This window comes from Lathamus discolor, chromosome 16, assembly GCF_037157495.1.
Source record: "Lathamus discolor isolate bLatDis1 chromosome 16, bLatDis1.hap1, whole genome shotgun sequence".
Lineage (NCBI taxonomy): Eukaryota > Metazoa > Chordata > Aves > Psittaciformes > Psittacidae > Lathamus > Lathamus discolor.
Window position 1 is genome coordinate 4333986 of NC_088899.1, and position 13316 is coordinate 4347301.

The following is a 13316-nucleotide window of genomic DNA, read 5'->3' on the forward strand; positions in this document are numbered from 1 at the left end:
CGGGCTCGGCCCTCCTGTGATCACAGAGCTCCATCGCCGGGGGCCGGGGTCGGAGCGTGGTCCCAGCCCTCCATCCGTCCTTGTGCGACCTGGAATTCGGGCAACAGGGAGGAAACCTGCCCGTCAGCGGGGCGGGAGGTTGAAACTGGGCTTAAGGGAAGAAAGAATCACGGCACGGTTTGGGTTGGAAGGGAACGTAAAGCTCATCCAGTTCCAACTCCATAGCACAGGCAGGAACACCTTCCACCAGAGCAGGCTGCTCCAAGCCTTGTCCAACCTGGCCTTGAGCACTGCTGGGGTCAGTCAGATGCCCCATCAAGGCAAATCCACAGTTTAAGCATCTTTACTTTCTATTAAAGGTATATTCTGAACATAAAAGACTGGCAGTGAAGTTTTGGGTTCACCTTATTTTTGAGCACTTAAGAGTGAATCACAGCCTCACAGAATCCCAGGGCAGAAGGGACCTCAAGGATCACCTGGTCCAACCATTCTAGGCAAGGATGACCTAGGCTAGATGTCTCAGCACCCTGTCCAGCTGAATCTTAAATATCCAATGTTGGGGAATCCACCATTTGTGGGTGAGAATGAGCCCGAATGCAGTAGAACAGGTAGTGGCTTCTCTGAAGTATCAAACAAGCTCTCAGAAGAGCAACCAGAAAAGTTAACGGTTACTCACGTGCTGAACTGGGAAAGAAATAAGGAATCAACAACAGTGGCAAGAAGCCAGCAGCTTTGTGACAGCTTTTCAGATAAAGAACAGATCCAGCCAGCAGCCTGGTATCAGCATTCGGCCATCAAGGAGCTGTTCTGCAGTTATGAGAGGTGTTTGACATCAGGGAGTGGCCCCTTTTTGGGGCCCTTCAATGCTCTGGAATGCCCTGTGCAGCTTCCTCACCATGACTTTTAAAAGTGAAGGAACTTCCCACTTGCAGACCAAGACACAGGTGATTCCTGAGGATTCCCTGACATCTCTGTCCACAGAGCTGGTGCCATAGACTCTGCTGTTACATTTTGGTGGTTTCATTTCATCCTCCTGTCATCTTTAATGGTCAAGTTGAGCATTGGCAGCTCTGTGACAGTCTTGTTTTATCTTTGAAGCAAAAGAAGCTTTTGAAAGCGTCCAAAATTCTGCATAACACAAAAGGGAAAAGGACGAGGAACGATAAATCCAAAGGGAAAAGGACGAGGAACGATAAATCCAAAGGGAAAAGGACGAGGAACGATAAATCCAAAGGGAAAAGGACGAGGAACAATAAATCCTCTCATTTTTCTCAACAACAGCCAAGACAATTTTCTTTTCATAAAAGCCTAACCTTGTTTAGGAGAGGTTTTGGAAACAACTCATCAATGTAAGATACTAGCCATTAAATCATAATAAAAGGAGCACACGTTGTGTCTGCTAATGCACTGGTTGTACCTTTATTGTTTCACCTCGTTCACTAACAATTCAGTGGTGCAAGGTTACCATACACAGTTAGATATCTGCATTGCACACCTAAGGCTATACAGCAAATGGATCAGAATTAGTACAAATACATGAACTATATTTACATTTTGTATACTCAAGCTCCAAATCTCGGATATATTTACAAAATAAAATAAGAAAATGAAAACCTGAAATTAATGTACAGTGTTGCTGATACACTCCTTCGCTGGGATGAAATCAGTTTGCAAAGAGCTTTTTGTTCAAGAAGGCCACTTACACAGCATATCCCTTGTATACCTTGTGTACAGAGAGATCAAACAGGGGAATGAGGACTGCAATTAGAAGTGTGTGTGTGAGTGCAACACCATGGCTAATGTCCAAATGCAAGAACCTTAATCAACTGCACATGAAATATGAACAAGCAGAGTGGAAAATCAAGACCTGACCCTGGGAAGTGCTGAGCATTCAAGACCCCCTCTGCTTCTAACCCCTGGTTTCAGGGCAGGCAAGAGGTAGTTCAGTGCTGCTCAGGATCAGGCCAATAACTTGGCAACATCAAGAATTGAAGACTTATGACCTCCACACCCTCAGTTTTCCGAATACACAGCTGATCCTGTTGATATAAAAACCATTCCAAATAACATTGGACACAACCATCTGGTTCGGGCTGGACTAGTTTTGATTTCAAATACTTAGAACGCATAAATGGCCTTCTGAACAAAAAATAAGTCAATCCTCTTCTTGAACAGCTGATGTTTTTAAACAAGGAAGCACAAAATTAATACATTCCTGCTACATACAGTATAGTTCAGACCACATATTGGGGTTAACTACAATGGAGAGATGCAACGCACACGTTAAGAGACCCATTTTGAAGTACATTCAGCAAACCATCCAGAGCAGCAGCAGTATCCTTCCTTCCACCAGCAGTATCCTTCCTTCCACCAGCACGGTCACAGCTGCATCTTCAACAAAAACACCCACCATGGTATAAACTAACACAAACTTAAGACTGTGCAAGAGTACAAGAAAGATGCATAGGCATAGGCTGTATTAGTTGCTTGTATAGTACCAATGGGTGTTATACCAAAGCTAATCCGGTTATCTAATGTGCAATTAATTACAGATGTATAAATATACAATACATTACATAAAATTAAATCCCTGTAAATTAGGTACAAGCAGCAAAAAGTGAAGTCTTTGCTTTGAAATACCTTGTGAATCAGTAATAAGGACTATTGGACACTGACCAAAAAAACCCCTTTCTTAGTGGTCTGGAAATAGTATTGCCTTCCCTTCTGCATCCCAGAATACAGGAATCTTCTTTGAAAAGGTACTTAAAGTGCATTTCTAAAAAACAGTATAGGAGGTTTAGCTTAGCTTTAAAACATCCAGGAAGCCCCAGCATCAATGACGTGATTTTCAATGGGCAAAAAAGGGCAGTTCTGTTCTTTTCAGGGAGGAACATAAAACCCTAAAACACAGCACAGTGTTGCACTCATCCTCTCCACGAACGCCTACCAGTGCTTATGCCGAGTGGGTTGGCAGGCCCATGGCATGATGCCTTGTCTCCAGAGGGTGAGCCCCAAGAGCTGTCTGACTCCAGGACTTCACGTACACACAGCAGGTAACCAAGAGTGCACTTCTAAATGCCAAGAGAAGGCAGCTTAGGACTTCGTTTTCCCCTTCTTGCTCTGCTTCTAGAAAGAAACGTCTAACATGTTGGGCTAAAGAAACTTTAAAGTAAATGGAAATCTTTTGCTTCATTATCCTTCTAAAGAAAACTTGAATTGATTTCAGTCCAGTTTTAAGCAGGGAAACTGATGTCTCAACACAGGCTTCAGTAACTGGTGAGAAACTCTGTGCCTTTGTCAGACCTGAAAACAGTAATGCCCATTTGAACTCCACACAACAGAAATCTTTCGTCACAGATTATGCAGCTTTAAGAGATACTGATGCTCAAAAGTAGAATTTTTCTCTTCTGATGATCTGTTATCCACAGGGACATCAAGTCACCAGAAGCTGCTTGCAGTCTTTAGGTAGAAGAGTAACATTTATGCAACACAGCTGTACCACTTCCAGCTCTGTATAAAATAAGCCTCCGTCTCTTCCTGCTTTTAAAGGAAGATCCCTTAATCGTGTTTCTATTCAATGCCTCTATCTCCTTAGTTCATTTTCTGGCTTATCCAAAGCAAAGACTTAGCAAACTAGTTTTCTTCTAGTTAAAAGAAAAAGATAAAATGCTCTCAAGTGTGTCACAAAATGCCACCACCTAAATCACTGCCTCCTCAAACTGGTTCCGCTTTCATTACACGCAGTGGTGATGGCAGCAACAACTGTAGTGCTTAAAATTAACCTAATTCTTGAGATCGGCTTAGCTCCAGCTTGAGGAGCCCTCCTGCAGCACTGACAAATCTGATGTATCCACACACTGGAAGTGCATTATCGTCCATTGCATAACAAAGGAACAGCATCACAAGTCACACACAATTAAACAAGACAAAACCAGAAGGAAAATAAAAGAAAAGGACATTAAATCCCTATTGTGTTCCTGGGGCCCCAGGATGCTCCTTCACTCCGGCTTCCAGTTCTGAAATAAATCTAAGGACTACAGGAGATGGCGTGAGCACATGATTTAGCTTGAGTACTATCTCAAGATATATAAAGATATGTCCTAGCAAGCGTCAGACTCCATCTCCCTGCTCCTTTGCCAACCATGTTGTTAGGAGGTCTCATGCATTGCACTTTACTGGAGAATGAAAACCCCATAAAGCTAGAAATTGCTCAGCTGATGCCAGTCCCACATCCACTTTTGGCCACAGAATTTCTAACCTGTGGTGCGTAAGCTGAATCCAAATGACCTTCCTGAGCTGGAGTGTACCTAGATGCGCCTACTGTAATAGTGGAACAAAACTCTTTTACCTCTCCCTTCAGAGGTCAGAACCTCAGGATGAAATCCCTGTCCATCCCCCAGGATCACAGCCAGCCCTGTCCATGCCCAGGGCAGTCAATAAAGTCTAGCACAGCAGTCTGAAACAGCCAACCTCCCTGAAAACCTAAGAAAGATGAGTTAACTTCTCAGAAAGGAAACTCATTCTGCCTTCTTTTTCTGGGACAAGGACCAAAACCTTGGCTACAAGAAGAACTTACACTGTAGGTCAAGAACTAACACCACCCAGCTGATCAACAAGAAGCCTATTATTACACCCACTGACCAGGACCAGAGTCCTCTTGGTCTGTCCTCCAGGAAGGATCAATTCTGAAGTTAAAACTAATGAGGGGGGGTTTAGCTCATTAAAATCGTAGCAGGGAAATTAGGAGACATTCAACAGTTGTTCCAAAAGGAAGTGAAAGTGTCCTGCTGTTCCCTGGAGAATATTGCAAGTGCTAGGTCTAGAAAGTATTCTGTAGACAGAGGATGCTTTCCCCATGAAGAGATGGGATGTCATCAGAGTATTGCAGATAAGAGACACATGCATGAAGCAGGCCTTGCGGAATGATGCCGCAATCTATCCCAGCGTACAAATGACAACCACACATCCCTTCCAAGAGAGCTGATTACTGCCGTTGCTCCAGGAACAATGCAGCCAGGACCAAAAGCAGAAGACGGGACACTGCCCTCCTGCGGTGCTCTCCTGAAAGAGCTCTAGGGAACAACCACACTTTCATTTCCACTTAACACTCTCCATCTGCCAAGTGCGAGGCTGAGCATCTAAAACCTTAGGGATTCTACCTAATATTTGATAGATGTGCTTACTTTTCATTGTGTCAGCACAAGTTCTGTCTCCTCGGCTCAGTTCAGTGGCAGAGTAGTGAGTGTTAGTGTTCTGGGAAAGAGTTAAAGCCAAGCACTGCTCCCCTGCAAGAGTCTAAAGGCAGATTATTCTAGCCAATCCCTCTTGGTTCGTTCCCTATCCTTTTCCAGCTCATGCCTAACCCGACGGACCCTGGAAACTAAAAACTTGCACCAAGTCCAAAATCCAGTCTGCCCAGATAGATTTGTCCAATATCAGCTTTCAACAGAGTTTAAGTAAGAGGCTGGATCCAGAAAGCCTGAGGAGCTATTGCAGTTCCTCACTGGGTAATGTCTACATAGAAGAATTTCTCTTTCCCTGGCATTAGAACATTGCCCTGAGGGAACCGATGACTACTGCCAAGTCACAAACTGAATGAAACCCTGCAGCAGTCCAGACAGACAACAACGGACAGTGGGACAGACTCCGAAAGGTCAGTTGGCAACGGGAAAACAATTGTTAGAATTTAAAATAAATAACTTTTTTTTTTTCTTTTTAGAGTCGTGCATAAATCACTTCGTTTTTTTTGCTTTTTTTTTTTCTTTCTCTTTTAGTTTGGCCACATGCTACTAGGTACGATCCTCAGTACAAGTGAAAAGAAACAAGGTACAGTTAAAATACCTAGGAAATGTGCTGAAGGAGGTGGGAGGGAAGGGGATGTTAAGCCACAGGATTACATACAAGAGAAACTGTCAAGAATCACAAAGAGAAAATGCGAGGTAACACTTCATCTATCGGAAGGTGAGTTAGGGAGAACAGATGAGAACATTACATGGACTCAGTACTTCAGCTGGCCCGTGCGTCTTCGAGCCAGTTTTGACCTGCACAGGAAAGAAATAAAGAAGTATTTGTTGAGTTCTGGAAGTTTATTGCTCTTCCCTCCCCACTTTGTCCACCTTTTTCTTAAATCCTTCTATATAGTCCTAGTTTATTCCATAAGTAAAACATATCAAGGGCTGTAATGAGAAAGGCTTCTCACTCTTCTGCTGCGCTCTTTTAAAGGAAGACAGGATCTTTTAAGGACTGCACTGTTAAGAAATTATCTGGTGCTGTACAAAAATAGCTTTTAGTTATTTTTGACTAAAAGGAAGAGCTCCTGTAGTGTAGTCAGACCTCTCCAGCAAGCAGGGGACGTCTGTGACCCGCGGTAAAGGAATGGCTTCTAGAGAAGTTCAAGAAAAGAGAAGGAAATGAGGATTTCTGCTTTAGCTCTCAGCCCAGACCTGCCTGCACAGAGGGAGTAAGAAGCCTTAGAAATCTGTAAAACAGCCCTACAAGGAAACCCTTTTGTGGCCTCCACACGCGGCACGGCGTGAAGCTTACCACCCATGTTCAAACTGGATACATCTGCTAGGAATGTCACAAGGCAAAGCAACAGCCACTGCGTTTCTGAAGTACAGGGCTGGCTTGGTTTGATTTTCCCTTTGTGGCCCCCCTTCCGCCTTCAGTTCACCCATCAAATCTGGAACAAGCAAGGTTAAATTCTGTGGCAAACTCTCAGCCTTATGACTCTCTCACTGTCTTTGTGCTCTGCAGCACTGTCTGCCTGTGAGCTGCCTCTTACCGTATTGTGCCAGCAAGAAGTGGATTGAAGGCATATAACCAGTCATTCATGTCTTTGTCATTGATGGCCTGGAGCAGGACCCCACGATGCTTTGTGCATACACCAAATGTGTTGGGTGTCTGGAATATTAAGGACAATTTAAATTACTGGAGACTACAAGCACATGATGCACACTTCCTCTCTGAGGGTAAGTTTGCTGTGGCACACTCCTGAACACCACAAGACCTAAGGTCTTTCATTGGTCATTTCCAGGATATTATTAGTCAGCCAGATAGGACATCTTCTACAAATTATAGTTTTAACTCGTAAGTATGGACTTTAAGAGCTGAGAAGGACCAGTGAAGTTAATCTGATTCCTTGCAGGATGCTTGTGTGTGTTGCTTTGGGGCTTGCTTTCTACACAAACAAACAAAACCCACAACCCCAAAACACCACAGAAAGAAGACTACAAAACCCAAACATACAGGGTGATGGTACCAACATACGCTCATAAAAGCAAAATGTGATGTGTAACTATGTTTGTTTATTTACAAAGATGATTAAGGGAGTGGAACATCTCCCTTATGAGGAGAGGCTGAGGGAGCTGGGTCTCTTTAGCTTGGAGAAGAGGAGACTGAGGGGTGACCTCATCAATGTTTACAAATATGTGAAGGGTAGGTGTCAGGATGATGGAGCTAGGCTTTTTTCAGTGATATCCAGTGATAGGACAAGGGGCAATGGGTGTAAACTGGAACATAGGAAGTTCCACGTTAACATCAGGAAGAACTTCTTTACTGTAAGAGTGACAGAGCACTGGAACAGGTTGCCCAGGGGGGTTGTGGAGTCTCCTACACTGGAGATATTCAAGGCCCGCCTGGACAAGTTCCTGTGTGATGTACTGTAGGTTACCCTGCTCTTGCAGGGGAGTTGGACTAGATGATCTTTTGAGGTCCCTTCCAACCCTTGGGATTCTGTGATTCTGTGATTCTGTGTAACAGCAGCTTGTTTTAGTCTCTTGTGCAACTGTGTCCAAAACAGAAGAAACCCTGAACAAACTGGGCCTTTGTGGCCAGAATCATCAGATACCAGACACTGTCCAAGACACAGATGTGTCTTCCTTGGATCAGAGATGACACACAGGATTGGATGGATGCACTACTACCTGTAACATTCCAGCTCTATGGGTAAATAAATGGTAGCTGCAGACTGACCTTGACCATTGCCTGCTGATCCTCACTGTATTCCACCTGAGCTGTGGATAAGTTTATGATTCCTCTTTCTACAGGATCTTTGTCACTGTTGTAAATGAAAACATAGGGACGGCGAACCACCACAAAGTGCTTGGCCCAGGAGCTGGAGAGTGGCTCTTTGAAGTGGAGATATCCCTTCTTTGAGACCACAGAGCTGGAAAAAACAAACCCACAGATAAACGGGAATACATTTTCCCCTAAATAAGACACCAAACTGCAAAACACTGTGCAAGGCACTTGGTCCTTACAATGTTTTGTCTACAAACAGTACTATGAAGAAGAACGTCTACAACACGCTGAATTTTGTCTTCAATAACTATGCAAAAGTCTGACAGAAAGAAGGAGCCACGAAGATCTCTACTTCAGTGAGCTTCAGCCATGGTTTTGATGATAGCAGACATTATATTCAACTCAGTGAAAATCCTGTTTAATAAGTAGATGCAGGGAATGAATGCTGCAGAGATATTAACACCACCCTCACCAATCCTGCTTCTATCATGAAGGACTCTGCAGTTCCGCTATCACTTGTTTAACTCCCTCACACTGGGCATAAAACCCTACAAATCCCAGAAAGCCCTTCTGGCAGCTCTCAGGAAGCCAGGGTCACACAACAGAAAACTCACCCTGGTCTGATTTCCTCAATATCAGGAACAAGGTTTAAGAATTCATTCTTCCCAGCTCTGGCAAGATAGGACGTTTCTACCGTAGGAATTAGCTGGAACTGTTCCACCTCATGACAGGGACTGGAGGCACGAGAATTTGCTTCTGGTGTTCTTTAAGAGTGGAGAAAGAGAAGTAAATCACAATAAACCAACTGAATGAGACAATGGAATTTAAAGTGCATCTACAGCCTCGCCTGTCTTACAAGTTTCATCTTCCAGTTTTGTATGACATTGGGATCCTTTTGTACAGTATCAGATAGCACTTCCTTGAAGTCTATGGAATAAAACTTAGAGTAACTACCAGTAAATTGTTTCCCCACTACTTTTCCCTTGTTTCTCTTGCCCAATTTACTACCCTTTTTTTGTAGAATGTACTGCTTCATCAGCACTCCTCCTCTCAGGGGTGTCACGTTGAGAAGGTACAAATAACGCCTTTCACTAAGTAATTAGTCCCACTTTAATGAAAAACATCTTCTCTAGATACAGCCAAGAAACATAAAGAGAGATTATTGGCCAAACTGGTTAATTCTGGGTTGTTGTTAGTAGGCCTTTTTAACAGAGCTCTGAATAAAACTTGTGGACTCTGCACACTGACGTTGCACTGGTCACCAGAACGACACGCATCTGACTGTTCTTTCACACAAAGAAAAAGTACTTCAAGAGAGAAATGGGGAAAAGTAATTGTGCAGTGACTGGAGAAGATAAAGGAAGGGGGCTGTACAGAGAAGCACCTGAAAGCAGGGAAAAGGAAGGGAGGGATTAAAATAAATCAAAGCATAGCAAAGAGGTTTGTGAAGCACTGAGAGGTAACGTGCTTCTATGAATACCCTATACTTACTTCTGGTCAATTGAATTGCATCTTGAATCCACCAGAGAGGGGCAGGTAGACGAAGGTGTGAGGGTGGCACTGCTGAAACTCGACACGGAGGGGTCCCGCCCGATGGGGGAAATATCTGACAACTACAAGGACAAATACAAGCAACACATTAGAGGGGCATTTTTTGGTAGCTGATACAGTCCAGACTAGAACATGGCACTGAGCATGCGGGAGGCTCAGATAATAGAAGGTATTTCTATCAGCTATTTCCCCATTTGCTAGTCAAAGTTCCACACACAACCATCATAAACCCACCCCAGGTGAAAAACACAATGGCACTTTTGTAGGCACAGCTTGTTATTAAGGTCCTAAACTACTTATTATTCACACCCCTGACTTCCTCAACAGCGTATCAGACTATCTAGTTTGCAACTTGGAGTTCCCTGTACCTATAGTCAGAGTTTTAAAAGCCAATTTTTACCCTTTTACATCAGGAAAGTGTATGTAGGGCAATATAGTGCACTTCCAGCCTGCTAATAAACTGGAAGATCTATATAGCCCAAGTTCACACCATTTCTAATTCCTGCAGTATGAATTGCAGGAATATGCAATTCCTGATGCTGAATAGCCAAATGCTTCCAGCAGACTGAAAATAAAGAAATTACTATGAAGTGTTTTGTCTCTTCACAGAATCAGATTCCACAAACTACAAACATATTGCTATTGTACTACAAATACAAGGCATTGTATTGCAGGAAATATTTACCTTACAATCACTGATGCTGTTGTACACCTGGTTAAATTCCCGATTGAAAGTGTGAGTGAGAAGCTGCAGACACTAAAGTGGGGAAGGAAAACAAACAACACACGGAAAAGGATTTTACATTTAGGTTTTCAGAGAAATTCAAACACAAGAGGCCCTTTGCCAAGATGAACTTGGCAGCTCATGAAGGGATAAACAGGATAAAAAAGGATAAATTAGAATGTTTCATCTACAGAACTACTAATGAAGGGGGATGAGGTACAGCCATAGCACTAACTGAGCCACCAGCATTGGCTGCTGAGAACAGATCATTTCACATTAAAATGAAGCTCTCACAATACTGGATATTTGCCATGCTGGGAAGCTCTTCATTAATGTTTAATTGTCTTCGGCACCCCAATTTTGACTCATGATGTTTTTCTCATGTTATACCTTGGTGGCCAGCTCTTTCTCCCGATCCACCAGGCTCTCTATATCTGCTGAGTCATAGCCACTGCTCTCACTGGGCGTCACAGCACTCTCAAATGTTGTAGTTGAAATCTGCGAGGAAATGCTGGTGGAGGTACTGAGGGTTCCACTGCTCAGACTGGGAGACAGTGAGTCACTCAGGGACTTGGGGATGCTGTCACCGAGCTTTTCCCGAAGCAGAAGGAAGTGTCGGGTTTTTTCCACCTGGTAAGAAAAGAAATCAGTGTCATCTGCTCCAGGATGTTGCCTACTTTACAAGAACCAAATTCTTAGGCATTCTTTCAAGAGTCACACCAGTAAGCACTGGTAGAGTTTACAATAGCACTAGAAATTGAATATACTTTGATTCTGAGCTGAAGATTCTACTCAGCAGCCAGCCACACACTTTCTATCTTCTCTGTTAGAGAATTTACTTAAGTCTTGACTTTGGGAACAAACTGCCACCTGGGAACTCATTCAGCTCAGAAGATCAAAGGCAAATGCAAAGGTACAGTTCTGCTTTTTCTTCCCCTTCCCCATCTCTTTACTCACCTCATGCAGCAACTCCAGTTTCTCCAGTTCCCACTGATGCTCAAGAATGAGGCTGTCACCCCTGGGCCTCCAACCCGCTAGGTTCTCCTCTCCTCGCACATAAGCCACAGATGTATCCAGGACTTTCCTCCTCCTTCTTTGCATTCCTGAGCAGCAAGAAACAACATCAGATACGTTAAAAACAGTCTGAGGGATGCCACTAACACACACTACCAATCAGCAATCTGTGAAGAACCAACACTTCTGCTCTTGGGCTGGAAATAAACACGGCAACGATTCCATTAACAGCGGTCACACATGTCAAAGAGATTTGATTCTTCCAGCTTTCTTCATTCAGATAACTTGTACTGATCAGGATATAATGCAAACTCCTGTTCAGTCTAAGTAAACAAAAGAACTTCAATTGCTAGGTCGTAAAGGAAAAATATATTGATACTACATGGACTACATTCCTTCCAAGTTACCAAGCTTGCATCAGGTATCAGTTAGGAGGACCAAGAGAAAACTACTGCTGCAAATACAAAGTCTCACCTGTGCTAGTTATGAGCCATGTACTGTGCCCCCTAAGTCTGACTCAGGCACATGCCCAGTTCCCTCGTATACCCATGTAGAAAATGTAAAGTTATCAGCAAATCCTTGGTTCACCAATGGTAAAACACAGACCCGAGTGGAAAATAAAAGCCCGCATCAGTTTTTTTTAATGGAATAGCAATGTTCCACTGCTCCTGTGAAACACAGGAACTGCTTCCCATCGGGACAGAAGTGTTTACTCCACTCTGCCTATGGAATTTTCTGCAGTATTTCATACTTGTCACTCAAACATGCAGTCACTGCTTACCTGGACTTCCTGTGTCTGCCATTTTGCATAAACTTAGTTCATAGATCCCGGTTACACGATTGCTATTCACAAGAAACCAGAGGGGAAAAAGAACTATTAATTTCAGATATAAAGTGTATTAGCTTTAGTTAAGTGGTCCCCGAATTAGAAGTTTAGGTATAGTTGTAAGTTAGAACTACGTCTGAATTCTAATCTTGACATAAAATAGCCAGAACAGACTGCAAGTGGCATCCCCCATGCTCATCCCCACCACCAATTCAACTCAGCAAGGAGCCACTTTACTGCAGTAAATTCCAGATCAGGATCATCTACATACAAGCTTGAAAAATGGGTCTCTTCCCAACTGTTCTGTCAAAAGGTTGAAAAAGGGGTCAGCAAAGAAAGAAGCCATCACTTTCACTGAAATAAATTCAAGAATGAATGTCCAAAACCAGGCTGGAAAACTAGAACTAGGTAGGATTTCAAGGAAGAAATAAAGGAAACAAAGCTGCATTCTCCCCATGCTCTCTAAGAGAAAAACCATAATACACTGACATAAAACATGGATACCAAAACTGGTCACTGAACTTACGAATCTGGAGATTTGGAGTAGCCACTGCCAAAGAGATTGCGCAGTGATCGTGGTGGGGAGATCTTGGCATCTCGAGAGTAAAACACCATACAGACATCCTTTGTTATAACAGCAGGCTGGATGCAATGGTCAAGCTAAGAGAAAGAACAGCAATGAATGAGTGGCTGCAGACAACTAAGCCAAGTTACACTGCTTCCCTCTTTTAGTGGGACAGCTTCATGAAATTTGTTCTTGTTTGGGTCTTTGGTGAAGGGTTTTCTTATGTGTTCCCATGAAACAGAACTGTCAAATTACTTGATGCATCTTGTGGGTGAAGTACTACACAAGACAAGAGCGTCTTGCATGGAAAGCCAAAAGCTAGGCTGGTGTTTTAGTACTAGTAGTCCTTACATAGCAGTGTTTGTTGATTTCAATGGATTTTTCAGATCCAAAGATAGACAAAATGAGACACAGAAAGAGAAGGAGATCACCAGATTCACGTCACATTTGTTGTGAGGCTGTAATACCTTGACATCTGTAGCACTTTAACTGTGCATAAACTTTTCCACCTTGCTCTCAGAAAATGAAGAAAGATCATTTAGACCAGTCAGTATTTAGCTCAGGTATACACTGTCTGCTGTCTCAATGTTATACTTGAGTCACAAGCCGAAAGG

The 13316-nt window shown here is 43.2% G+C and overlaps 1 protein-coding gene across 5 annotated transcripts in view; it reads right to left on the minus strand.

The window, feature by feature from the left end:
- Nucleotides 1-1390: 1390 nt before the first annotated feature.
- KIF1B (kinesin family member 1B) overlaps nt 1391-13316 on the minus strand; it is a 93589-nt gene continuing 81663 nt past the window's right edge. For all 5 annotated transcript variants that reach the window (XM_065696515.1, XM_065696513.1, XM_065696512.1 and 2 more), the window contains 10 exons: nt 12664-12797; nt 12093-12154; nt 11255-11400; nt 10688-10927; nt 10259-10330; nt 9514-9635; nt 8637-8786; nt 7975-8167; nt 6785-6903; nt 1391-6041 (listed from right to left, as the gene is read on the minus strand). In XM_065696515.1, coding sequence (XP_065552587.1) covers nt 5999-6041; nt 6785-6903; nt 7975-8167; nt 8637-8786; nt 9514-9635; nt 10259-10330; nt 10688-10927; nt 11255-11400; nt 12093-12154; nt 12664-12797 — 1281 coding nt within the window. In that variant the 3' untranslated portion in view covers nt 1391-5998. The remainder of the gene's footprint in view (nt 6042-6784; nt 6904-7974; nt 8168-8636; nt 8787-9513; nt 9636-10258; nt 10331-10687; nt 10928-11254; nt 11401-12092; nt 12155-12663; nt 12798-13316) is intronic.